The sequence below is a fragment of the Podarcis tiliguerta genome (assembly GCF_965153285.1).
Source record: "Podarcis tiliguerta genome assembly, chromosome: 10".
NCBI classification, from domain to species: Eukaryota; Metazoa; Chordata; class Lepidosauria; order Squamata; family Lacertidae; genus Podarcis; species Podarcis tiliguerta.
Genome location: NC_139543.1, coordinates 49,523,142 through 49,549,906, shown reverse-complemented (window position 1 = coordinate 49,549,906; position 26,765 = coordinate 49,523,142). Strand labels below are relative to the sequence as shown.

Sequence of the window (26,765 nt, the reverse complement as noted above, 5' to 3'; positions counted from 1 at the left end):
AAGACTGTGTTTTTAAGTTTCCAGCCTGTTTTACCTTTGCCCCCCCCCCAAATAATCCATTGCTAAATTCTGAGCAGAGGGCTTTGTTTTTTAACTTGTTAACTCATGAATATTATTTGCAGATAATAAGGCAGCAATTTCCGCAGTTAACAACAAGAAGACTTGGAACCAGAGGCCAGTCAAAGTAAGCAATAATGTGTGTTTCATAATCACGGAAAGGCTAAGTATGGTCGTAGGTTATTCACTGGGAGCCTTTTTGTAATATGGCTTTTGGTGTGTGTTGGAGGGAGAAACACCAAACAAATCTGACCTTCTTTAGGTCCAGTAAAGGGCACTGGCTCTTTTGTTCGATATGCTTTGTTCTGTGGGATCAGCGGTGCTACTGAGAGTCTGATATGCAACAGAGCGACGGAGCTCCTAAACTTCTAATAGTTGCAGAGAAGAGATTGTTTTAGCAGCAACCAAAACTCTTTTCCTCTCCAAGGCTGTTCAAGGTGTAGAAACGCTGCCTTCTGCTGCAGTGGGTCACCTTGGACTCAGATTTGGGTGGAAAGAAGGCCAGGGCTTTACAATTCGCAAAAGATAACAAGATGCTTGCTTTCTCTTCATCAGAAGAAGAGATCAGTGGCCATCTTGCCAGTTTGCGCATGGGTGTGTGTGGATGCTTCCAGATTGGGAGGGGCCTTAATACTGTAAATGGGTCGTCCATATATGACAAACAGGTCGTTGGCAGCAGGCTCTTTAATTGGATTTTCCTGGTTTATCAGATTAAATTGGAGGGGGATATAGACTGGGATTTTTATGCCAACAACATGGTGTGGGTGGGAAAGAAATGCAATTCAGTTTGCGTTTAAAGGTAAACCTAACTTATTCACACTTTCTGAAACCCTGTGCAAACCAAAACACAGCCAGTCTTTGGAATTCACATTTTTCCAAATTAGCAGTGCACTTCTCCAGCCGAGTAACGTGTATAAAATGCATATACTAAGTTACAGGGTCACATAAATATGCATATTTTTGTGAAAATATCATAGAGAAATGCATTATATTAGGCAAAGGTTCCATACAAAAATGTGTATAGTTGGAGGAATTTGTACTAAAATGCTGATGGCTTTTTTATGAGGATTAAAAAACAAATCCACAAACTTTTGTGGAAATGTGGACTAAATGTAAGATTGGGGGGGGGGGGACTGGGAGAAATCAAAGTGGACATGATGGCCCACCCCTTGTATGGATGCTGTGAAAAACGTTAGCACATGAGAAGCACCCATCTCACAAGAAGCATCTGTCCGGAAGCACCCCATGTCACAACCGGGATAACATATATGGGCTTTTTAAATTCCCCCAAAGCAAGGACAGCTGCAGCTTCTCCCTCTCCTGTAATCTACCCTCTCCCCTGCCTGCTGGTTGGTACAACTGGAGTCCTCCCAGCAGACAAGGGAGTGGGCAGCATATGGCAGGTGAGAGGAGTAGCAGGTAAGAGAAGCTGTGTCCCTCCCTGTATTGGATATGTAAAGCTGTATTTCATATTTCGTACTCTCTAGATTGTTATCAAACTGCCTTCCTTCCATCCAACCTCAGACATGGAGGGAAGGCTGTAGCTTTGCAGTTTTTGCTTTTCCATTCTCACTTGATGCTTCTTCTGGACTGGAGGTACGCTAGAATCAATACCAGCCCCTCTCTTGTGCTTTATCAGCTGCCTGACATCCAGAGATAGAGGAGGTCAAGTTTTTTCTAATGCTTCTCTCACCAGGCCAACCTGATGCATTGGGGCTGTTCCACACATTATGGCAAGGAAAACCTGGCTTTGCTGCCACGTGTAAGCTGAACAGGCAGCTGCAGCCACTCACAGGTCCCTGATTTCTGCCCCCACCTATTTCTCACAACCACACATTTCATTTTAACATGTGCACCGATAGGGTTTGCATGAATGTTTGCTGGCAGCCTGAAAAGGAGTGGGGACCCAAGGCCTTTCCTGGAGGGCATCAGGAAGAAGCTCCAGGTGCACAGAGGCTCAGTATTTCAGGACGATGCAAGTTGCAGGAGGTTGAACTAGATGACCCTCCCAACTCTACAGTTAATGGGACGCGGGTGGCGCTGTGGTCTAAACCACTGAGCCTCTTAGGCTTGCCAACCATAAGGTCGGCAGTTCGAATCCATGCGGCGGGGTGAGCTCCCATTGCTCGGTCCCAGCTCCTGCCAACCTAGCAGTTCAAAAGCACACCAGTGCAAGTAGATAAATAGGTACTGCTGTGGTGGGAAGGTAAATGGCGTTTCCATGCGCTCTGGTTTCCGTCATGGTGTTCCCTTGCACCAGAAACACTTTATTTATGCTGTCCACATGACCCGGAAAGCTGTCTGTGGACAAATGCCGGCTCCCTCGGCCTGAAAGCGAGATGAGCGCCGCAACCCCATAGTCTCCTTTGATTGGAGTTAACCGTTCAGGGGTCCTTTACCTTTTTCTTTGATTCTATGATGTGGTGTGGACAAGGAGCACAAAAAGAAATGAAACACTGGCCCTCTTGTTTAATGCAGTGCCCTGCTGCCATGGGAAAGGAGTAGCCAATGTTTTGCTCTGCAGATGTTGCTGGACTTACCTTCCATAATCCATGATTATTGGTCACGTTGTCTGGGGCTGAGGGGGGGGGTTTGAGTCTAACAACATCTGGAGGCCCCACTTTGGCTACCCCTGCCATAAGTGGCTTTGTGAGACGCTGCTAGAAGCCATTCTCTCATGGCTGTTCTTTGTATCCTCCTAAGTAACTGTATAGACCATTTACCAGGAACTAAAGGGAGGTCTGTACATCTGTGGCTTAGTTTGCACTCAGCATCTGGACAGGAGGCCTCCTTGGGCAGGAGGCAAAAGCACTGGGCTCTTCCACATTTGGCAGCCCTTAGGATACTTCTCCAGCTGGACTGGACTGTGAACTGCTTTGAACATTGCAATTACATTCCGTTGCTGGATTTTCACTCGTGCATCAACTTGTAAATTGGTGTAAAATCTGCTTCGTTAGCAGTTTCCTTTTTAGAAACCATACTGAGTGAATAACTCCTTTCTGAGGGTCCCCACCCCCTCCCGCTAACAAATGTGTATTTCAACATTTCAGGTACCATTACTATGGGATTGCAGTAAAAGAAAGCTCCCAGTATTATGACGTGATGTATTCTAAGAAAGGAGCAGCCTGGGTCAATGAAACAGGAAAAAAAGAAGTCACCAAACAGACAGTGGCGTATTCACCACGATCCAAACTGGGGACGTTGCTGCCAGAGTTTCCAAATGTCAAAGATCTAAATCTGCCAGCCAGCTTGCCAGAGGAGAAGGTGACTCTAGTGAAATAGTCTCTGGCTTGCCTTCCCCCCACCCCCTTTTGCTCCTCTGTTGAGGAATGGTTGGTCTGTTATATGGGGGGAGGGTCACCCTTTGAAAAGAGTGAGTTTAAGGATGCTCTGACTTTATTTATGGGGTGGAGGCTTAACTGCTCGCTGCACCAGAAACAAGTATACCACCCCCTTTATCTTAAAGTGTTTGTTTTCCAATGTATATGTGGCAGGATGCTTGCCAATCTAGACATCATGTGGGAGATCTGTGGCTATGTCTCCCAACATGACTTACTTGGTTTAAGAACCAACCACAGGGAGCGGAGGAGGTATGTAGCTCAAGGCCAAAGGGCAGGGCGTTAATTCCCTCCTGCCTATGCCATTTCCTTGACTTAAATTGCAACCCCATCACTTATCTCCCAAATCATGTCTAGTTGGGCAAGTCGGTGATTGTGAAAAAATACATATATATATGTGTGATCCTTTTGATCATAAGGATAGATAGAGATAGGTAGGTAGGTAGGTAGGTATAGCAGATATCCCTTTTTTTTTTAATCTGGAGGAGGAGAAAGAGCCCCATATTGATATATTTCCAGCACTCATCCTGTCTGCAAATGGAAGCCCATTTTGCCAGAGAATATTATGGGCCAAAGTGGCAGAACCTCAGGCAGCTTCAAAGAGACAGTTTGCTTTGATGAGGTCCAAAGCCCAACTGGACCCATTCAGGCTCTGCTCATGTGCTGGGGAATACAGAGTTTTGAATGGGCCACTCTTGCAACCTGGGCCCTAGCCTAGTTTTCTGTCACTTCTCCATTAGTTTCTCACTGGCTATGTTCCATATATTGGTCAGTACAATTGGGAGAAATCTAATACAAGGGTCTTAGGCTTAGAGTTGTCTAGCTAAAGGTCTCCAGCTCAAGGTGTTTCTCTCTGTGTGACTTGGGCCTTCCACAGTCTGTGCCCCCAGCCCTCCTGACTCAGCCAGACCCTCACTCTCTGTGTCACAGGGAAGGATCTTAGCTCAGTGGGAGAGCATCTGCTTAGCATGCGCAAGGGCCCAGAATCAATCCCTGGAATTTCCAAGTAGGGTTGGAAATGTCTCATGTCTGAAAGAGAGACAGCAGCTGCCAATCAGTGTGGACAATACTGAGCTAGATGGAGCAGCTCGGTATAAGGCAGCCACTACCTGTTTTCCTAATGGCCGAGTCGTTGCCTGGAGTCATGGCCATGATGATCTTAGATTATTGCTATGAAAAGAATATCTTTTAAAAATATTGTTTCCCTCCCTTGCCAGGTGTCCACTTTTATTATGATGTACAGAACACACTGTCAGAGGATACTCGACACTGTAATAAGAGCCAACTTTGACGAGGTTTGTAGGAAAATAATAATTAAAAGTTTCATGGGCAACAGAGTAGCCATCTGTATTGTACTTGTAGATAGTGGGGAAGCCTCTGGTATTTATTGTTGGCTGAGCTGCTGTGATGGTTTAAAATGGTGAATTTCAAACACGGACCTGGTTGCACATCATGGTAAGCCACAGTTTGTTTTGAGCCATGGTTTAATCATGAACATGCCTGCCACTGCCGCAAGGGCCTCCACACAGCTTCTCCCCCTCCCCGTGTGGCTCCTACATGGTTCAAATAAGCCATGATATGTTTGCTTCAAACAAAACCACAAGTGGTAAGCCAGAAATAAACCAAGGGACGTTCACAATTAAACAATGGTCTAAGATAAACAGTGGCTTACTGTGATGTGAGGATGAGGCCATTCTCAACTACAGAATCTTCTCCCTCCCAGTCAGCCCACCTGACCAGTATCTGTGCACCAGTATCAACACATTTTCCTAGAGGAGGCTCTGTTTAAAGGTGTGAGAGATATTGTTTGCACAGGTCTGATGCGAACTCTTTAACACAGGATTAGCCATTGTGGAGCCCTCCAGATGTTGTTGGGCCACACCTGTTGTCAACGCTGACCATTGCAATGCTGGCTGGGGCTAATGAGAATTGGAGTCCAACAACATCTGGAATCTATGTTGGCTACCTCTACCTAAACAGTTTGGGATCAGATTACATAAGGGATCACCTTGCCTCATACATTTGACCACTTTGACCTGTGGAACTTACACTTTTACAAGTGCCACATAAGGTTCTTCATTTGTATGTATGTTTGGGGTTGTTTTTTTTAAAGTTTTGTGGATTTTCGCTGCATTTTATCTACAGATTTAATATGCATGCTGCTTAGAGAGCTCTTTGACTAAGTGGCTTCTGAGTCTTTGTAAATAAATGAAATGCAATAAAAAAATAGTCTGCAGCTGACAGCTGCACACGTGGGATGAGATAAACGGGGGGTGGGGGAGAGTCTGATAGTTGTTTCTCTATACCCTGAGTTCAACTACCTTCCTGCTGTGAAGTGATGTTATTGGTAGTGGTCAGCGGAGTAACAACACTTAACCTGACCTCCCATTGCTGATGTCATCAAGGAAGAAGGAGAGGTGTGAGGGGACCACAAGGTTGGTGCTGTGCAAACGCATTGGGGTATGTGTGTCTGATCAGCTCCACTGGTGCATTTGCACTGCACTGACCACTCTTGTCACCTTGCCCCTCTCCAAGTAAGGGCCACCACCCCGCCCTGCTGACCTCTAGTGGATGTTGCTTGGTTATCTAGGCAATAAAAAAATATTACCAGTTCCATTTCTTCCTTATGTCTTGGCACACCTCTAGGTTCAAAGTTTTCTTCTGCACTTTTGGCAAGGGATGCCACCTCACATGCTTCCTGTATTGGGTTCTTCCACAGTAGTAAACATTGTTGGAGTTTGTGATTCAATATTGTACAAAGCTATTTCCGGAGTCTTGATGCCAACGGTGTTGCAGGCATTACCTGATAGGTGAGTCTGTTCTGATAGGCCAGTCTGTATGCGCATCTGTGCTCATACACATGTCTTTGAGTCAAAGAATGTTGCACTTGCACAATGTTCAATAAAGAGGCTTTCCAGAAGTGGCTCATCCCGTGGGTCACAGCTGTAGGGTCATTGCTGCTTGACGTTTTCCAGGAGGGGAAGGGGTGAGGTGGTAGGATGCTGGATTGGTGGTGGGATACTGGATTTGCCCACACTGTGCTGACCTCCCAGCTGCATAGCTGCTCTGCTTCTTGGTAAGTGATGCCACTACTGGGAAGCTGGCATTGCAGCTCCAGCCCACTGTGAGCAGCTTCTGGGGAAGTGTTGGTGCTGACCTTTAAAGCCCTAAACAGCCTCGGTCCAGTATATCTGAAGGAGCGTCTCCACTCCCCATTGTTCTACCCGGACACTGAGGTCCAGCGCCGAGGGGCTTCTGGCGGTTCCCTCGCTGCGAGAAGCCAAGTTATAGGGAACCAGGCAGAGGGCCTTCTCGGTAGTGGCACCTGCCCTGTGGAACGCCCTCCCACCAGATGTCAAAGAGAAAAATAACTACCAAACTTTTAGAAGACATCTAAAGGCAGCCCTGTTTAGGGAAGGTTTTAATGTTTAATAGGTTATTGTATTTTAGTGTTTTGTTGGAAGCCACCCAGAGTGGCTGGGGGGGGACCCAGCCAGATGGGCGGGGTATAAATAATAAATTATTGTTATTATTGTTATTATTGTTGTTATTGTTATTATTGTTATTATTGTTATTATTGTTATTATTGTTGAAACATACATTTATAAATAACATTAGCATTATTATAAAGAGCCACCAAAATGTATCTGATACAGTATGTGGTTCGGACTGAGTTCAAAGGGGAAGGAGGGGAAAAGCGAAAGTTGCACATACAGGAACATAGGGCAGAATAGCCTGGAAGAAACAACAACCTTTATATTCTGTGCAGATTTCACAAGCAAGATAGTTATATGTTTTAAATACTAAACACCTGCATGTTTGAACTACCCTGTTTCTGTCTTTGACTATTCTGACAAACTACTTGCTTTCCTTCCTTCAAGAATGAGTAGAGTTGATCAATGTTTTCTGTGCTTTTGTGTACACTTCAGATTGCTCTTGTTTTGCAACGCATTCTGGGTACAAACCTATACATGCATATTCAGAAGGAGCAAGTCTCACTGAGTTCAGTGGGGCTCCCCCAACCCTGTTAATTGTGTATGGGACTGCAGCATCAATAACTTAAAAGGTCATTGGGGCAAAGGGTAGATTAGGTGAGCCATTAGTTTTTCATGGCTGCAGGCATGAATGCAGAGAAAGAGGTTCAGCATAGATTTCTGAAGTGGTACTTTCCTTTTCAGCTTGACACAGGTGATACGCAAGTTTGCCAAACAACTGGACGAGTGGCTAAAAGTGGCTCTTCATGACTTGCCGGAAAACCTACGAAATATCAAATTTGAGTGTATGTATTGTATAATTTCTTACTTTGGTCAGGAAAACAACATGGTGTTACCTGTTATTGGTAACAAACATAGAAAATATTCCCCCCCCAAAAAAAAATTCTGTTCCTTTTGGGGGGAGTTCCTTGCTCATTCATCTTTACATAATTTCATCAGACCATATGCCATCCCACATCAGTACAAGTGCCCAAATACTTATTTATTTCCATTTATGAATCACTTCCTGGAAAATACCTTGAAGGGATTTAACAATTTAAAAAATCAACAATAAAAAAATGCAAAAAGTTCATAAACAATTTTAAACATTTCATTTGAAAAACCATTTCAAATTTGACACAAGCTGGGGTAAAAAAATAAATCCACATAAAAGGCTTGTTGAAAAAGTAAAGTTTTCTGAAAGCGCCAAAAATGCAATAGAGATGGTGGCTATCTGATATGAAACAGGAGCTCCAAAGGGAAGGTTCTTCCATGCTAAGGGCCAAATTCCAGCATTGTATAGGATAGATTTGAAGGAGTTCTTTTCTTACAGAGCACAGTGATCACGAACCCTCCAACATTTCTCCGATGAAAATAGGGACGTCCCATTCCATAATGATAATTTTACCCCACACATTTTACTGAGTTGCCCCAGCCACTCTGGGCAGCTTCCAACATATACAAAAACATAATAAAACATTAAACCTTAAACAAACTTCCGCATATAGGATTGCCTTCGGATAGCTCAGGGATTGGATAACTCCATACCCTCCAACATTTCTCCAGTGAAAATAGGGACATCCTAAGGAAAAGTGGGACATTCCGGGATCAAATCAGAAACCGGGATGGCTTCTCTAAATTAGGGATGTCCCTGGAAAATAGGGGCCCTTGGAGGGTCTGTGATCAGTCGGGTATATAAGGGGTGTGATAATCTTTTAGGTATAACACTTGGCACAGCACTGAGTCAAAATTAACTGATAATTCATTTTGGCTATGTGAACCAAGCTGAACTTTCTCTTCCCTGATGGCCTGGATGTAGTTTTAGTGAATCCAAAACCATTAAACAACTCTCCAGATTTTCGGCTGTTTGAATACAGCTCGAGGCCTTTGCTCAGAAAAGGTGGCAGAGTTAAAAATGGAGGCGATCAAATTACCCTATCTCCACGGGAAAGGGCACCGCACTCTTTTCAGGCATGCTTTGTAGATGCCTGCAGTGCACATCACCTATTGATAAAGTCTGCTTTATTTCATGGCTCTCAATTCTTCTCCTTTTATAAGTGCCAAATTCCACATCACAAAGTTAAAAAAGAGGGGGGAAGAATGAGAAGGAGATGAAAGGGGAGGGAAAACTAATTTAGGAAAAGGATTAGGCATTGATTAGCATGAAAAATTAAAATAACCTTTTGTGGAGGAGACTTGGGATATAAACTTCTCAATAATACTTTTGCAATTTCATAATTTATTCAAATATTATAGGTTCAGTCCTTCTCTCAAAATTAATTGTCGTTTGCTATTAGCTTTACTAAAGCAGAACTGCATCCAGAGAGAATTATTTGGAATGTTTTCCACCTGGTTAAGTCAGTACTAAGCATATGATGTATTCTACATTTGTTTTACAGATGAGATTTTTATTGTTGGTTTTTTGTCATGCTCTACTATGATGATATATATATTTAATGTTGATGGCATAGAAAACTTTGCAAGTAATAAGTAAATAACGTGCTACAGAAAGACGTTTTTTGTGACTCTAGGTCTGTGCAATTTATAAGTTTTGTTGTTGACCTAATTAAGCATTAAAAATTTTTTTGTACAACAATATTCAGTTGTAGATTACTGCAGTAATTCAGTATAAAAACACTCTTAACATGTTTAGTTTATTCTGCAGAGCTTTGGATGCATCAACAAGTTCATAAACATCAACAAATATTTGTTTACATTTTTCTTAAAAGAAAATGAAAGACTAATCATGTAAATTACATTATTTGGATTTATTCCTGAAAATAAAGATGTGAATTTATATACCAGTAATAAGCAAACACACACCAGCAAATAATGTGGATTTTGCTTGCATAAATGGACCCAGATTTCAGGTGATAAGTGTCCTACAGTTACTAGCCCCAAATCAGTCCCACTTAAGTCCACTGAAATCAACAGGACAGGATGGTCACAGTGAATCCTGCAATCCTATACCTCGTTAACCTGAGGGTATGCCTCATTGTACACAGCAGAACTTACTTCTGAGTAGATAGGATTGTGCTGCACCATGGATTTCAGTGGCAGATTGGCCTTGGTCCATAGAAAATTAAATGTGCTGATTTGGATTCCAAAAACAGGAATTTTAGTAAAAAGTCAAAAAGTACCACTCCAACTAAGATACTTTTGTTTGTTTGATAACAAAAATAACCAGTCTGGTTTATTATAATAAATATCTTCTTCATTGGCAGTATCCAGAAGGTTTTCTCAAATTCTTCGGAGACAGACATCCTTAAATCATCTTTGTCAGGTATTTTATCTGTCACTTTATCTGTGGTTTATTGATCCTTTGCTTTGGCAGCTGTAAAAATACCAGGGCCGAGTCAAATTTTCTCAGAAAACATTTTTCTGACGTAATTTTCTTTTATGAGCTCCTCTCCCCTACTGGAGAAATTCAAACATCTCCAGGAGAATATTTGGTAGAATAGCCTCTCCCACATTGCCTTCCATGGTCTCTGGAAACAACTGTTTTAATATTGTTTAAAGTATATCTTTAGGTTCATAGTAGAGTAGCCGCTTAAATTTTGGTAAAAATGCTACCACCTGGGGAAAAGCCCCTTTAAAGGGTGCGCAGCTCCTGTGGGCTTTTCTGCGAGGTGGGTCCCGCAAAAGCCAGGAAGAGCCACGCGCTCTTTAAAGGGTGCGTGGCTCCTGCGGGCTTTTATTGAGGAGGGAGAAGGGACTGGCTGGCCGCGTCAGTCCCTTCTCCCTCCTCAGGGAAAAGCCCGCAAGAGCCGCACGGAGCATGTGTGAGGCTCTTGGGGGCTTTTCCCACCTGCCTCCCGCCTGCATTCGCTCCATAAGACTCACACACATTTCCCCTTACTTTTTAGGGGGGGGGGGAGTGCGTCTTATGGAGCGAAAAATACGGTGTTGAAGGCCTCATATGCAGCGGTGGAGCAAGCCGATCAGGTACCTGGGGTGGCGGACGTGTCCTGCGCCCAGGGGCGGGGCCAGCTGGGGCAGGACACTCCGCGGGGCCTCTGGGGAGTCTGCCTTCCTCCTCCCACTCAGTTGCCCTACAGCTGAGGGGGAGGCGGCGGGCGGACCATTTGGGGCAGCATGGAGCCTGCGGGCGCCCAAGCCACCACGTCACTCTCAGGAGAGACACGTGGCTCAGGCACGCTGTGAGTGCTGCCCGGCATTTTGTAACCCCCCTCAGTGGTGACACTCAGGGCGTCCCACCCCCACTGCACCCCCCTTCCTCCGCCCCTTCTCACATGATGATGGTTCACGTCTCCGCTCCTCCACATGCAGCTGCTGGGTGACCTTGGGCCAGTCACACTTCTCTGAAGTCTCTCAGCCTCACTCACCTCACAGAGTGTTTGTTGTGGGGGAGGAAGGGAAAGGAGATTGTTAGCCGCTTTGAGACTCCTTAGGGTAGTGATAAAGCGGGATATCAAATCCAAACGCTTCTTCTTCTAAAAAGAGAAGTGCCAGGAGACAAGCGCTCTGCGTTTTTCCATCCTCTCCCCTAAAAGCCGCCCCCCTCCCTGGAGCATGAGAGCTAGTTATGGTCATACTAATCACCATTATTATTTCACATATGGGGGGTGGGGCAGAGCTGCAAATGTGTTTGTGCTATTGTGCCTGCAGCCTCAGTTTCACGTGGAAGGTGTGTGATTTCAGGTGCCTCTTTGCATGGAACTGAAGTAGCAAATTCATAGTGTGAGGATTTTGCTTTTGATGTGATAAAAGGTATGGATTAGCCTTTAGTGTGTCTAAAGGAGTAAGCCTACCACAGGGCCCTTGCAGACACAGTTCAAGGGCGGAGATTCCGACTCCAGTGTGTGTTTGTTCTTCAACTGATGTGGAAAAAGAAACGGCATTTATTTGCAATTAAACAACAACAACACTGTAGAGCAAACAACACTATAGCGCAAACAAATGGAGGTAATCTGTTTAGGTGAGTAGAGAAGGAGGGAAAATTCAATTCAGTTTGTATTTAAAGCCAAAGCTATCAAATTCTCACTTTTCAAAACAATTTGCAAGTCAAAACACAGCTATCCTTCAAAAGACATACCCAAATTTTGTGATGCAATTCTTCAACCAACCATTGTTGGGGGAAGTGTGCAAGATGTTCATGAAAATAACATACAAAAATGCATTAAATTGGGGAAAATTGCTTGCAAAAATGTGCACATTGGCCCAAACTGCATATAAACACGTGTTTATTAGGAGAAATACAGACTTAAATGCTGTTGAATTTTCATGCAGATTTAAAAAAATGCAAACTGTTGCAATGTGGAGAGCTCAATTTAGGATTGTAAAAATGAGAAACTGATGGAACCGAAATGGACCGATCCTTCCATTCCTAGTAGTGAGTAGATAGATGCCTGTTGTGACCCACAATGCTTCTAGATTAGAATCCATGAGAGAATCAATTTAGTGAGACTTGCCAAGGAAGCGTGTAAGGGGATAAAGGTCTATTTTTCAAGCTAATAAACCATGAGCTAATGAGTTGCTTGGACTGGATTATAGGCATCAAGAACCGTGATCCACAGTGCGGACATCACATTCCAAATGCTGGAAGACTGGAGGAATGTGGACCTTAACAGCATTACCAAACAAACGCTATACACCATGGAAGACTCGCGGGAGGAGCACAGGAAACTTATAATACAATGTAAGGATATAAAAACCCTCAACTCTGATGAGAGAGGGCAGCTCTGGACCTCATGGCAAATACAGAGCATGCCAAAGTAGTTGCTCTTTGACATCAGCAAGACTCCTCCATGCATCCTAATCTGTTGATTAAAAGCGCAAAAGACAACAAGTGGCTGGCAGTAGGAAGATCCTTGGGGAAAGAGCAGCTGCTTAACCCTTTCCCTCCCTGCTGTTGGTCCACTCAAATTTCCTCCCTGCTCTCAGCAGCTCTCCCACCTGCAGGGCAGAAAGAGAAGAGGAAGTGAGTCAATTACATAGGAGAGTCTAAAATGCTTTTATTCCTTCTGCCTCTTCTAATGCACTTGTTAAAATTTATGTAAACTAAGTACAGGACCCAGATGTGAGATAGTGTCTTGGAAATGGCGCCAAATGCAAAATGGTGACTCAGGAGGTGGAGTTTAAGTTTTCTGGAAAACCATATTAAGCAAGAGTAACTCCCACTCTGTGCAATGGGGCCTACTCCCAGGCTGGTGTATTTAGAATTGCAGCTTTAATCACATTTTATTTTCCTGCTGTGTTTTAAATGGACTGTTGCTCTTGTTGGTTTTGAGCCGCTTCGATCCATTGCGAAAAGCAGCCTGGAACTTTTCACAAGCAAAGCCATTGCAAATACATATGTTTAAAGTTTACCTCCCTGTGGCAAATCTGAAAGATGGCATTCGTCTTGTAGATAATATCCAGTAATCTCTTTGAAGTCATTAAACATTACAGTTTTGTAGGTTTTGATAGGAAATAGCTTGCCTTTTAGCTATGGCAAATAAATAACTGTCGCTAGCATCAGTTACGTATTTGTGGAGCATTTACTGATGGGAAGGCCGGCGGCCGCTCTTGGGTTCCAATAGCATCTTATGCATTTCTAAATCAATTTCATGCATGACCTTCTTTATCAAAAGGGTCAGAGCCTAGCTTTCGCTCTTGGAAGAAAGACGATCATTGCTGTGTCTCTAATTTACTTATAGGCAGGCACCGCTGGAAAAATGGGGGGGGGGGGGGAGATCAAACGCAGCAAATGTTTTTTGCTTTTCCGTGTTTTTAAAGAAAGAACAGCACATGTTTTTATAAAGTGAAGAAACTGTCAAAAAATGATAGCGGATTACTGATTTCCCCCTCCCCATTTTCCTTCAGTAAGAGGGCAACAGTAATTTATTATTTGGATTTGGGTTTTCTTTCTGCCAGTATATCAAGAGTTCGATCACCTTCTGGAAGAGCAGTCGCCCATTGAATCCTACGTAGAATGGCTGGATTCCATGGTGGACAGATGCGTCGTAAAGGTCAGTAGGAAAAAAGAATGGAGAAGGTAGCCCTCAGAGTGTGGAGCTCTGTGTCCAGCCATTTCCTTTCTAAAAACAAAGCTACAGCACATGGTTAGCTAGGAGAACGCTTAACCGTGTATCCTTGTTCAGATGACATGCTAAGCCAGACCTTGGCTTAGGTTGGTGCAGCAGTGAAAATGACCAGGGAGATGCAAAGCAGCTGTGAGCGCCTCTGTGACAGCAGCTTGCATATGCACACATCCTCACTAAGCCATAGTTTGGCTTATCTTGTTGTTCATATCAGGTCTCTTATTATGTCGCATTGTACTGAGCCAGTGTGGTGTAGTGGTTAAGAGCGGTAGTCTCGTAATCTGGGGAACCGGGTTCGCGTCTCCGCTCTTCCACATGCAGCTGCTGGGTCACCTTGGGCCAGTCACACTTCTCTGAAGTCTCTCAGCCCCACTCACCTCACAGAGTGTTTGTGGTGGGGGAGGAAGGGAAAGGAGAATGTTAGCCGCTTTGAGACTCCTTTAAAAAAGGGAGTGAAAGGCGGGATATCAAATCCAAACTCTTCTTCTTCTTCTTCTACTGGTGGGCCAGAAAAGTAGCTCATGTGGGTGGCCTTGACTCTGAAAAGGCTAACGATAAAAAGTGATTACTAGTTGCCGGCTGTCAAGTGTTGATTTTAAGTTATTCTGCTAGCGGAAAGCCCACCAAACAGCTGGAATGTAGCTACGGCTGTTGCATATCTCTCTGTGCACATGCTAATTTTTGACCCTTTGCTTCCAGGCCTGGTAAGTACGGCAGTTTCCCCTTGATGCAAGGTGTCCTGGTTGTTTGGCATGCAAATAGGTCTGAGATGAGCATGACAATTGGTGTAATGATTGTTGGTGTCATGGTGGCACTTCTGATACCCTCAACGCAGGAAGGGGCACTTGTGGTGCTCTCCTCCCCTGGATGAAAGATTGGAGGTCCCCCAAAGACAGGTTCTCTGTTCCCTCTCTGCTTTATGTTAGCATCTCTCCCACCCACACCAGTGAAATAATTCAAAAGGAGAAGGTAGACTTGCAGACTTTTATTTTTTTCAAAAAATCTTCTTTATAACTATTCATATGAAATTACAATTGGACGTAGCTATCTAAGAAAGAAGATAGAAGAACACATGCAATGTTGTCCTTGTCTGGCCGTAAGTAAGTACAGTGAAGACGCATCTGATCTGAATCACATCCATTTCTTTTTATTGGCAGGTAGCTGCTAAGAGACAAGGCTCTTTGAAGAAAGTTGCTCAGCAATTCCTCTTGATGTGGTCCTGTTTTGGCACCAGGGTTATTCGGGACATGACGTTGCACAGTGCTCCCAGCTTCGGTACTTTCTCTTCCTATCAACAGTCAAAATATTTTTAGAGAACAATTTAAAAATAATAATAAAAACAGGAAGTGGAATTAAGATTTTCAAAATATGCAATCTAGCTGTTTTGTTTTCCAGAGCAGAAAGCTTCCCCCTCCCCCACCTTCATAAGGATCACCAATTACCAAAATTTGGTCTGCTATCAAAACTGCTGCCGCTCAAGTGGTTACCTGATTATTCATGTACCATGTTGCTCATGGAACCCTAAGATGTAGACTACCATTGAATAGTGCCCCATACCCAATTTCTTTCTGCATTGCCACTCACAGCCTGTTGAGTCAGCAAGCTTCAAATCACTGCAAATCACCATTCAGTTCTACTCGAAAGAAGAGACAGAGGACGAAAATGTCAATAAATGTCTAGTTCCCGGAGTTTCCATCTGTTTCCTCACCCTTTCTTTTTCTGGTAGTTGGTTGCAAAAAAAAAGGCTTAGTGAGGCTAAAAGTAGATGTTTAACTGCTGTCAGAAGAACACAAGATGAGCCCTGCTGGATCAAGCCAGTGTCCTCTTCTCACAGAAGGAACATAACACACTGCAGATCTGGAGAGGTAGCTCTCTAGTAGCAACTACTAGTTACCCTTGCAGTTCAGCTGAGTGGGGAAGGAAGCAGATGGGAGAAGCCAAAGCAAAACAAAACAAAATTCCACTTCCTCTAGTCTGATCCCAATTGTGTTTGGGCTTCCCTTTGATAAAGTGACCGATAGAAGGACTACATAGGACCAATGAGTTTCTAAATGCCACGGGGATTCCATTAACTGTTTTATGCTCATGCTGTTTTGTCATCAGGATCTTTTCACCTTATTCACCTGATGTTTGATGACTACGTATTGTACCTGTTAGAATCACTCCATTGCCAGGAAAGAGCCAATGAGCTCATGAGGGCAATGAAAGGAGAAGGAGGAACAGGTAAGCTGCTTCATTTGCGCTTAAGAACATAAGAGGAACCTGCTGAATGCTGCTGCCATTGGCTCCTCTAGTTCTGTATCCTGTTCTCCCAGGGGCCAACCAGATTCCTGTGGGAAGCCTGCAAGCAGGGCACTCTGCACACCTGCAGTTACCCGCAACTGTTATTCAGACGCATACTGCCTCTGATGGAGGAGGTAAAGAAAAGCCATCAAGGCTAGTAGCCATTGAAAGCCTTGTCCTCTATGAATCTGTCCAGTCATTTTTTTAAGCCACCCAAGTTGGTGGTCATCTCTGCCTCCTGTGGGAGTGAGAACCATAGTTTATACGCTGCATGAAGAAGTACTTCCTTTTATCTGTCCTGGATCCTCCATCATTCATGGTTGTCTACAAATTCTCGAGTTAGGAGAGAGGGAGAGAAACTTTTCCCTTTCCACTATCTCCATGCCAGGCATTTTTTTTTTTAACTTCTATCATGTCTCCTCTTACTCGCCTTGTCTTTAACTTAAAGAGTCCCAAATGCTCAACCTTTACTCACAGGGGAGTCGCTCCATCCCCTTTAACCTTTCAGGCTGCCCTATTCTGGACCTTCTCCAAATCTGCTATACCCTTTTTGAGGTGGGGCGACTTGCATCACTATTAAGCACAAAGATAAACTAAGTGGTCCGTTGGGGAAGGGCCTTAAGTCATTGGCAGAACATGTGTTTTGAATGTAGAAGGTCTCAGGTCCATCTGATGTTAGGGCTGGGAATGTCTCCAGCCTGAAACTCAGGGGGCGGAGGCTGTTACCAGTCAGTGTCCACAATCCTGAGTGGGACAAATGATCTGACTCAGTAGAAGGAAAGCTTTCTATGTTCCTAAATGCATCTCCTCACCACTATTCTGGTGGGATGAGGGAAGCCACAACTAGGAAACCTACTTTCATTTGTGATACACGTGCCCCATAGTTATTCTTCATTCATACCACCTACTTATTTTTTAAAATTGCAGTGTTGTAGTAGAAAAACTACAATAGTAGTCATTGGTGTCAGATCTTACAATATACAGTATTCATTGCTTGGCAAGGTGGGCCATACCTTTGAACCCAACAATAGTGGATCCTGAGTAAATCCCTATTATTAGTAGTACAAGTAGTAGTAGTAGTAGTATGATTGAATTTTGAAGTCCATTGTCAAGGTACTCAGAGCTTTAGATTTTCCCTCTCTAAAGAGAAGCGCTGAGCCAGGCTGCTGTTTGGGAAGGCCATAATCCCAAATGTATGTGGACAAGTCATGCTTGGTCCGTGATCAGACACTCCACATGGGCTTTGAGGAAATTTTCACATCCATCGTTCTGCCTGGACACTGAGGTCCAGCTCCAAGGGCCTTCTGGTGGTTCCCTCACTGCGAGAGGCCAAATTACAGGGAACCAGGCAGAGGGCCTTCTCGGTAGTGGCGCCCGCCCTGTGGAACGCCCTCCCATCAGATGTCAAAGCGATAAACAACTACCTGACATTCAGAAGACATCTGAAGGCAGCCCTGTTCAGGGAAGTTTTTAATATGTGACATTTTAGTGTATTTTTCATCTTTGTTGGAAGCCGCCCAGAGTGGCTGGGGAAACCCAGCCAGATGGGCGGGGTACAAATAATAAATTATTATTATTATTATTATTATTATTATTATTATTATTATTATGACTTCACAGGTTCTTGGGCTGATCTCTGGGGCAAACTAAGGGTCTTCTTTAGAATCCGCTGGAAGAAGAATAGTAATCTAGACATTGTTATTGAAGTTTAACATCCCTTTTACAGAAAGGAAATAAAATAGGAAAGGCGGCGTGGTATTTCAGCATCTGCTTCTTCCCCACCCCACCCCCCACTTCTTTGCAGTGGAAGTACGAGAAGAGATCATACTGGCGGAACCAGTTCCTCCAAGTCCTTCCCCAGTGCCTTTCTCTCCAGCTAAATCTGCCACCTCAGTGGACGTCCCATCTGCACCCTCGCCTGTAAGCAACCAGTCTCCGGAGTATGTTGGCATAGCAACGACAACAGGTTGGTAAGGCTGAAGGTGTCTGACTGGTAGTTCACTTTTCAGGAACCTTCAAAACCTGAAAAAGCGTGGTTGTGTGTTTGCTGCTCATTTACAACGAATGAAGAAGATGGATCTTTCTTATGGCGTCCAATCAGGACAGGGCAATGCTCAAATTACAGGAGGGACAGGGAGAACTACGTTATTTTGGAGGGGTGCCCTTAACTACTGTCTTTGAAGGCCATGCGATGGGGGCATGATTTTGACTCAAGTCTCCCCCGTCATCATTTGAGTACTGGCATCCCATCAGAGGGGGAGCATGTCTGGGAGGCTAGCTGAAATGGAAAAATGGCAGGCAAGGAAAGCATTAAGCACCCCTTCTCCACACCACTTATTTGGTCCCCTCCACAACCTGCTTTTTATTTGAAAAGCAGCTGCAGGAGTTCTGTTGCTGCACTTTTGAAATCTCTTTCTGACCTTCAGTCCTTTATCTGTGCAAGAGATCAGTAATACAGAACAACTTTGCCGGGCTGTTGTACTTCTGGTAGGGAAGGCCCACATCTCAGTGGCGGAGCACGTGCTTTGTGTTTCATAAAGTCCCATATGCAATCACTGCTGGCATCACCACTTAATGGGTTTTTAGGTAGCAGCACTGAGAAAGCCTTCTGCCCAGAGCAGGCTTCCTCAGCCCTCCAGATGTTTTGAGACTACAATTCCCATCATCCCTGACCGCTGGTCCTGCTAGCTATGGATCATGGGAGTTGTAGACCAAAAACATCTGGAAGGCTGAGGTTGAGGAAGCCTGGCCCTAAGATTTGCTAATGCCAATTGCTTGGACCATTGATCTGACTGAGTCTGAGAGAGCTTCATCATGGAAAAGAAATGGGCTGCATAGAAACCATGCATTTCAAGCACATGACTTCAAAGAATCCTGTAATTAGCCCCCTCATAGAGCTGCAATTTTCAGTACCTGTAACAAACTTAAAATCCCCAGGATTCTTTAGGGGAAGACATGTGATATAATTGTTTGACATATAACAGCCTTGCTGAAAGAACATACTATATGAATCACTATATGCATGCGAGTATTATATAATTGTCAGCATTATTAAGATTGGTTCCGGTAAATTTAAAACTGAATACCTTTGTATAACTCGGAAGCTAATCAGATTTTATTCCTAACAGATTGCTATTCCCTTCTTTCAGCTTCCATTAAGACACTGCTGCTTATTGGTAGCATTAACTATACATGTTAACTCTAAAGCCTGGCAAAGTACAATTTCTGTAGACAATCAGTGACACACACAAAAAGGCAATTAAATCCTCGAGTTTTACATGACAGCACACTCCCTAAAGGCAAGCCATCGCCAAATTGCTCCGTTGTAAAACATCTGGCAAGACCCAGCAACCTTTTCCCCTAAATCTTTTTGTTGAACTTCTGCATTCTGAAAAGGGATAATTAGGCCTTAATTCTTTTTTAAATTACAAGCCTCGATTAATGATTGCTCAGACAACATCAATTCTGGAACAAAAGCTATGGCTATATGGTGTTCTCTCGCCCTGCTTTCTAAAGTCCTGGGATTACTCATTTGCCAGGTTCATTGTCCTTTGATGGGCCTGAACCCCTTTATAGAAATCATAAAACTTCATCAATGGATAACTAATACTTTTGCTGCCTACTTATCAGTGTGTCTTCTTGTAGTAGGCAGAATTGGGCTCAATATACATTACAGGTTGTGATCCTAGAAGCACACCTGGAAGTAAGTTCTGCTAAAATCATTTCTAGATAAAGGTCATTTCTTGTAAAGGTGCTTAAGATTTGTATGTCACAAAGTGAAATCACCCCTCAAAAGGCATTGGGGGAGATGTTCAATTCAGTCCATATTTTAAATGCAAATCTACCTATTTTGCACTTTCTGAAACAATGCATGAACCAAAACCTTCCACCTTTCGAAATTTGCACCTTTCTGAATTTTGAAGTGCAGTTATCCAGCCAAGTAACGTGTACAAAAATGCATATACTAGCACAAACTGTGCATATTAGTGAAAATTATGTACACAAGTGTGTTCCATTAGGGAAAATTGCTTTGCACGAATGTCTACACTATGGGAAATGGCAAACAAAACAAAAAAGTGTGATTAAGATAAATTCACACTAAAATGCTGATGAATTTTCAAAATTAGAAAAATGTGCAACTGGGAGAAACAGGAATTTATATATTCAGCCATCCCTACTCATGAGGGGCAACAGGTAATTGGCTCCATCTCCTAAGGCACTGTTTCGTGTCTGGTTGCATATCCCAAGATACTGGCTTGCACCAAGATCCCAGTTAGTTGACCCCACACACCTGGCATCTGCCACATCTGTAGTGCTTGCATATTTTAGTGGAGGTTCACAAAATAACATGAATGCTAACTGGATCTTTCTATTTTACGCAGGGGCCATGCAGTCTTATACATGGTCTCTCACATACACTGTAACAACAGCTGCTGGGTCACCTGCTGAAAACTCTCAACAACTGCCTTGTATGAGAAACCCTCATGTGCCTCCTTCATCCGTTACACACAGAATACCTGTTTATCCACACAGAGAAGAACACGGGTAGGTCGCTTAGCATCATGGTCATCCGCTGCATTTTTCAGCATAGCTAGTGAATAGAGTAATTGAACAGCCATGCATGAATTCCCAGGTTTGTTTCCTGGTGCAGTAGATACAAGTATGTAGGGGGGGGGGGGGGAGAAAGCTATCCCTTTTAAAAACAGTAATATCTGTATTATCAGATATACCAAATGTTCACCCTAAATTAGACTGTATGTCTAAAGGGACAGATTTGTTGCATGTCTGTGTGTATTGTAGAGGGCCTCATCAATATTAGTATCATCATCATCAATAATCACTTTCTGATACGTCATTGCACATGTCAAAGTTCCATCTGTTCCAGTATCTTGCTTTCTACAGTAGCCAAATACCTACATGAAGCCTATAAGCAGGAGATGAAGGCAATAGCCCCCCTCCTGCTGTTGATACCCTGCAAATAGTATGCAAGCATAGAAGAACTTGCTGGTGAATTGTGCCCCTTTTCCATTAGTGGATGGGGTAGTGATTTGGAAGTTTCCACCTAAGGTACGACTGGGGCCTCCAGTTGTGGTTGGACTACAATCGCCATCATCTCTGACCATTGGCTGTGCTGGGGGGGGGGGGGGGCTGATGAGAGTTCGAATCCAACAACATATTGAGGGCCAAAGCCTTAACCTAAGGAATAAAACTGTCCTAAGGGCATTTGCTTCCAGGTTTCAGTCATGTTGTAAGGAGTACCACGAGTATTTGCAGGGCCAGGCCCTGAGCGCAGTGAGGAGTTGCAGAACCAGGCCCTTGCTGTCTTGGGAGAGTCGGGTATGGCCTGGCAGGTATGGCCAGATCAGGAGATGTGCAGTATCTGGAGGAGCATTTTCCCCTGGTTCTTTGCCATAGCAACGTGGTTTATACCCCGCTGCTGCCAGTTCCTGCTTTCGCTTCTGATCTGATCCTGCTTCAGCACTCCTGTCCTTGCTCCAGTTCCTTCTCCTTTTCCAGTTCCTTTTCCTGCGTTCCAGCCTCATCGAGTTTCCGTCCTCCATTGAACTGCTGCTATTGTTACCATCCGTACCTTGGTCCCAGCATGTCATATCTGGACTGCTGCCACCTACAACCCGGACCGTGACACATGTGGTGCTGACAAAAGCCCTAGTCCTAGTGGAGTAAAAGTGATAGTAATGGATATGTTTTGAACATGGAGAAGAAAAATATAAAAGATGGTTAAGAGAAAAGGAAGGGAGGAAATACCTTAAACACAAAACAACTGCAAAGCTACACTATGCTCTGGTGTGAAAATGCAGTGCAGGTATCTTGCAGCCAACCCTAACCATGTCTGTTCATGGCAGTAAGAACTACTAAATTCAATAAGACTTACTTCCAGGTCCGTGTGGTTAGGATTACAGCCTTTGTAGCACATGAGGCTTTTTTAAATATAATGCTAAGGATCTTTTGTTTCTTTTTAGGTACACAGGGAGCTATAACTACGGCAGCTATGGAAACCAGCACCCCCACCCAATGCAGAGCCAGTATCCGTCCCTTCCCCACGACACAACTATTTCCGCACCCCTCCATTACTCTGCTTATCACAGAAGCTCTTCGCAGGTCAGTTCCGTGGTCCGAGTGCTGATCCTTTCATTATTGCTAAGGATTTCACAAACAACTCAAAAAGACCGAGATTCAATATGACGGCTTTTATTTTTTTACAGGGGAGACAGTAAAGAATTCCCCATTTTTCTTTATTTGAGCTTTTGTATCCCGCTTTCAAAAACCGGAATTCCCAAGACAGCTTACGACTTTAGTGTTTCTATATTTCCAAATCAGTTACTCTCCTTTTGTTGAGATAAAACATCACCTTCAGTTCAATAGGGCATGCGCAAGAGATCCTTCCCTCAGATTGTGTACCCTTCATCCTCTGCTCCCATCTGTAGGTAGGCATGGAGGAGAATTTTGTCCATTTTGCCTGCATTTTTAGGAACGTAAGTAAACCCCTGCTAGATCCCCTGCCAAAGGTCCATCTCCCATCTGTTCTCAAGGTGCCGATTGGAAGCATTTGGGCAAGACCTGAGCACAGCAGTGCTCTTTCCACTTGCGATTCCCAGCAGTTGGTATTCAGAAGCATCACTGCCCCCATCAGTGGAGGGAGAATTTTTAAGTGAACCAATCTAATTCACACCACCTGGACTCATAAGCGAGCGAGCAAAGGAGGTTGGGCCATGACAACATCAGGGCCTGCTCCACACAGGTTATGTCTTCCTCACCGAAGGGCCAACTTTGTTTTATCTTAGTACTTTAACATTGTAAAATGCCTTGGGAGAAAGGCAGTATATAAATGCAACAAATATGTCTTGTTAAGGCTGCTGTTAATTCACCCAGGAGGAGATCCAGGTAGCCGTCAAAAGGATCCGGTGAAGCTGAAAAGGCTGTACTATATGTAGCCCATGTACACATCAACCCATAAGGATAGAAAAGAGGAAGGAGGCTAAACATTGAGATCCTAGGCAATGAGAGAGACCATATTACCTGTGGATCCTGTGGATTTTGAAGGAGTTTTTGTTGGGGATCTAGATTTAATTTTGCAGGTGTTTAATTTTTGCACTTACTGATATTATGTTTTTTTATCTTTATTGCTAGGCCTAATTATGAATTATGTGGGGTTGTGTAATCTTATTGCATATTGATATGTTTCATGTATTATTTATGGCTGCTTAAATTTTGTATTATTTTTGTAAGTCTTCTGATGTTGTAAACTGCCTTAAACATGGCTTAACTATCAAAAGATAGCAAACATCATCATGATCCAACATCACCCTGAGGTCACCAGCAGAGTTTTCATTGATTTTGATGGGTGTGGGTTAGAGTCTATACTATTTTAAAAGCACTTTGAACGCTTTTCAGTGGTTCCAACAAGGGACAGAGAAGCAAAAGAGACAGAAATATGTTTATATGTATCCATCCATTTAAGATTTATCCTAAGTCTGTCCTGATTTTGCAGTGCAGTTTTAAATGTAGTTAATAGACCTTTATTCTGAAGGTGGCTGGATGCACGTTATAACACCACAACAAGACCAAGATGTTGAGAGTACATGTTGATGTACATTACAAGGGCAATAGCACGCTTTCCAAAGTATGAGTAAAATCAGCATAAAGTTAGAGCCGCATTGAGAAGGAAAATATTTTGCTGTTTGAACAGAGACACCTTTCACCTCTTTGCATAATCAGCCGGCAAGCTGAAGGACAAGAATAAAGGGATTATTATTCAGCCTGAAACTGAAGGAACTCAGGCCTCATTGGGTAGAGGAGACACTTAAAATAGTATTTTCTGAAATAATAACGGAAAGAAACAGAGCTAATTTTAATTTGGGGCATAGGGGGAGAAAGAGCCTTAACAATAATCGGCTTAAAGTCACCCCAACTTAAAGGGGTTAGTGTTTCTTGTCAGGTCTCAACAGCGTGGTGGTGGCAAGAGAGTTGACCCAGAAAATGGTAATTTCCTGTGAAGGGCTCTCCAACAAATGTCGCCTTTATATCTGGCAAAGATCACTAGGCCCCAGTGTTTTGAGATCAGCATGCTTAAGCACTCTTCATTAAACCGGATGCAAAGTGTGAAAGGTGATTCAGGCAGCATGGGCCGGCATCCGCGCAGATGGCGAAGCTTTGGACACTCCAACAAGGCTGAATAGATGCTTCATTGGTTGAGCTAATAGTCAGGCAGGGGCCAAGGCGGACTTTAAAAATATTGTCTCTCAATGGTCTCTTCACTGGAAGGAAAAAGAAGTCACTGACTCATTTGCAATTAGTTGACCCACCATTACAAATCTTTCCATGTTGGGGATTCAGCCGTCACAGATTTTATTGTAAAAATAGTCGATATTTGGGAGTCCGTATTATTTTTCAGCAATTATTCTTTTTTATATTCATGACACATTCATAAACACAGCTGCATCTGGGGGTATTTGGCCACACAGAGAAGCAACACACTGTATTCCTGTCGTCGCCCCCCCCCCCCTTGTTTTTGCAGTCATTTATTAGCCCTTCCTTTCTGGTCAGGCACGCTCACATTGGAATGTTAATGAAAAGTGGAAAGGCAGATCAGCACGCCACACCAACAACGCATTAGGAAGTCTGTTCTTCTCTGTGCCAAATGGCACTGCCAACGAGACAAATGTGGCCCATGGCTAGCCTAGGGCTTCATAGACTTAGGCTGCAGTCCTAACCATATCTGCTCAGGAGTAAGTCCTATGGAACTCAGTGAGACTACTCCCGGGTAAGTGAGTTTAGGATTGCACTGAACTTGATGCGTCTTACGGGTAAATGGGGTTACAATTGCATCTTAGACTGGAGTCACATCTGAAACTGTGGTGCCAGCTGTCCTGCCTGCCACACGGCTGAGCACACTCCCATCTGATGAGCTCAGGAGTAGATTGGTGGTTCTTGCCTATGAGCATCTCTATAGATGTCTTGCCATCGATGCTTTACAACCAGACCCAGACTCTTCCCTATTCAGTGGTTCCCCCTCGTGCATTTCCAATTGTGTGATCACAGAGAGCGTGGGCATGCTCCTTGCCTTTATTCTTGTAGCCTTTCACATGTTCAAACTGAATTCCTTCAGAGGGGAGCCTGACCTGCTCATTCTGGCTTCCTGTGCAATTTGAAACCCTGTACCATCGGGGGTTCTAAATCACGTGGGGACCCACACAGGTTAAGTAGAGATTTATTGTATATTAATCTATTATTATTCTAGTATATTAGTTTAAAATGCCTTAGGCTAGCTTTGTTGTACCTGATTTTTATTAAACAGATACCCAATGCACTGGGCTGCTGGTTGACAAGAATCAGCTCCACTACAGCTAAACACCAGGAAGAACTTTCTGACCGTAAGAGCTGTTTGACAGTGGAATGGTCTCCCTCGGGAGGTGGTGAACTCTCCTCCCTTGCAGGTTTTGAAGCAGACGCTGGATGGCCATCTGTCGTGGATGCTTTAGCTGAGATTTCCGCATTTCAGGGAGGTTGGACTAGATGACCCTCCTGGTCCCTTCCAACTCTACAATTCTATTATGTTACTAAGAACTACCGTATTTTTTGCTCTATAAGACTCACTTTTTCCCTCCTAAAAAGTAAGGGGAAATGTGTGTGCGTCTTGCGGAGCGAATGCAGGCTGCGCAGCTATCACAGAAGCCAGAACAGCAAGAGGGATTGCTGCTTTCGCTGCGCAGTGATCCCTCTTGCTGTTCTGGCTTCTGAGATTCAGAATATTTTTGTCTTGTTTTCCTCCTCCAAAAGCTAGGTGCGTCTTATGGTCTGGTGCGTCTTATAGAGCAAAAAATACGGTACATGAAAATGGACACTGTGCTGACAAAATCTGTGATATCCCTCTTTGAGGCTTGTCATTAAAAGGGCTTGCATTTTCTTTTCCCCCGAAACGTGTGCACGCCTAACATTTTTACAATGTCATTTCATCTAGTACCCCTTCAACAGCCCGTCGTCCCGGATGGAGCCGTGCTTGATGGGCAGCACCCCAAGACTGCATCCAACCCCAGTGACTGCTCGCTGGCCAGAAGTGCCCTCCGCAAATGCTTGCTACACAAGCCCACCCATGCACTCCACAAGATATGGAAATTCCAGTGACATCTACGCGCCGTTGACCACACGGAGGAATTCCGAATATGAGCACATGCAACACTTTCCTGGCTTTGCCTATATCAATGGGGAAGCCACCACGGGATGGGCAAAATGAAAATGACTTGGTAAATAGTATCAGCCTTACATATTTAATAAAGACAGACACACAAAAACTTTTCAATGCCTGGCTTGTAGGTTAACAGAACTCCTACATGGGCCTTTTTAATGGCTATGAAGATTGAAAAGATCCTGGACACGAAAGTATAAGTAAAGTAGAAAGGTAAAGGACCCCCTGGATTGTTAAGTCCAGTCAAATTCAACTATGAGGTGTGGCGCTCATCTCCACTTTCAGGCCGAGGAAGCCAGCGTTTGTCCACAGAGAGCTTTCCAGGTCATGTGGCCAGCATGACTAAATCGCTTCTGGTGCACGGAAA

At 43.9% G+C, this 26,765-nt stretch overlaps 1 protein-coding gene across 5 annotated transcripts in view; it reads left to right on the top strand.

Annotated features, from left to right (window-relative positions):
- Positions 1–26,505, top strand: part of RFX4 (regulatory factor X4) — a 64,210-nt gene extending 37,705 nt beyond the window's left edge. For 3 of the 5 annotated variants that reach the window (XM_083400200.1, XM_083400204.1, XM_083400201.1), the window contains 14 exons: positions 123–184; positions 3,108–3,321; positions 4,613–4,690; positions 6,042–6,205; positions 7,574–7,674; positions 10,093–10,151; positions 12,383–12,527; positions 13,745–13,839; positions 15,069–15,186; positions 16,015–16,134; positions 17,999–18,160; positions 20,577–20,739; positions 22,176–22,314; positions 26,174–26,505. In XM_083400200.1, coding sequence (XP_083256326.1) covers positions 123–184; positions 3,108–3,321; positions 4,613–4,690; positions 6,042–6,205; positions 7,574–7,674; positions 10,093–10,151; positions 12,383–12,527; positions 13,745–13,839; positions 15,069–15,186; positions 16,015–16,134; positions 17,999–18,160; positions 20,577–20,739; positions 22,176–22,314; positions 26,174–26,446 — 1,893 coding nt within the window. In that variant the 3' untranslated portion in view covers positions 26,447–26,505. The remainder of the gene's footprint in view (positions 1–122; positions 185–3,107; positions 3,322–4,612; positions 4,691–6,041; positions 6,206–7,573; positions 7,675–10,092; positions 10,152–12,382; positions 12,528–13,744; positions 13,840–15,068; positions 15,187–16,014; positions 16,135–17,998; positions 18,161–20,576; positions 20,740–22,175; positions 22,315–26,173) is intronic. The other 2 variants (XM_083400202.1, XM_083400203.1) reach the window with 1 other exon arrangement.
- The last annotated feature ends 260 nt before the right edge of the window (positions 26,506–26,765 follow it).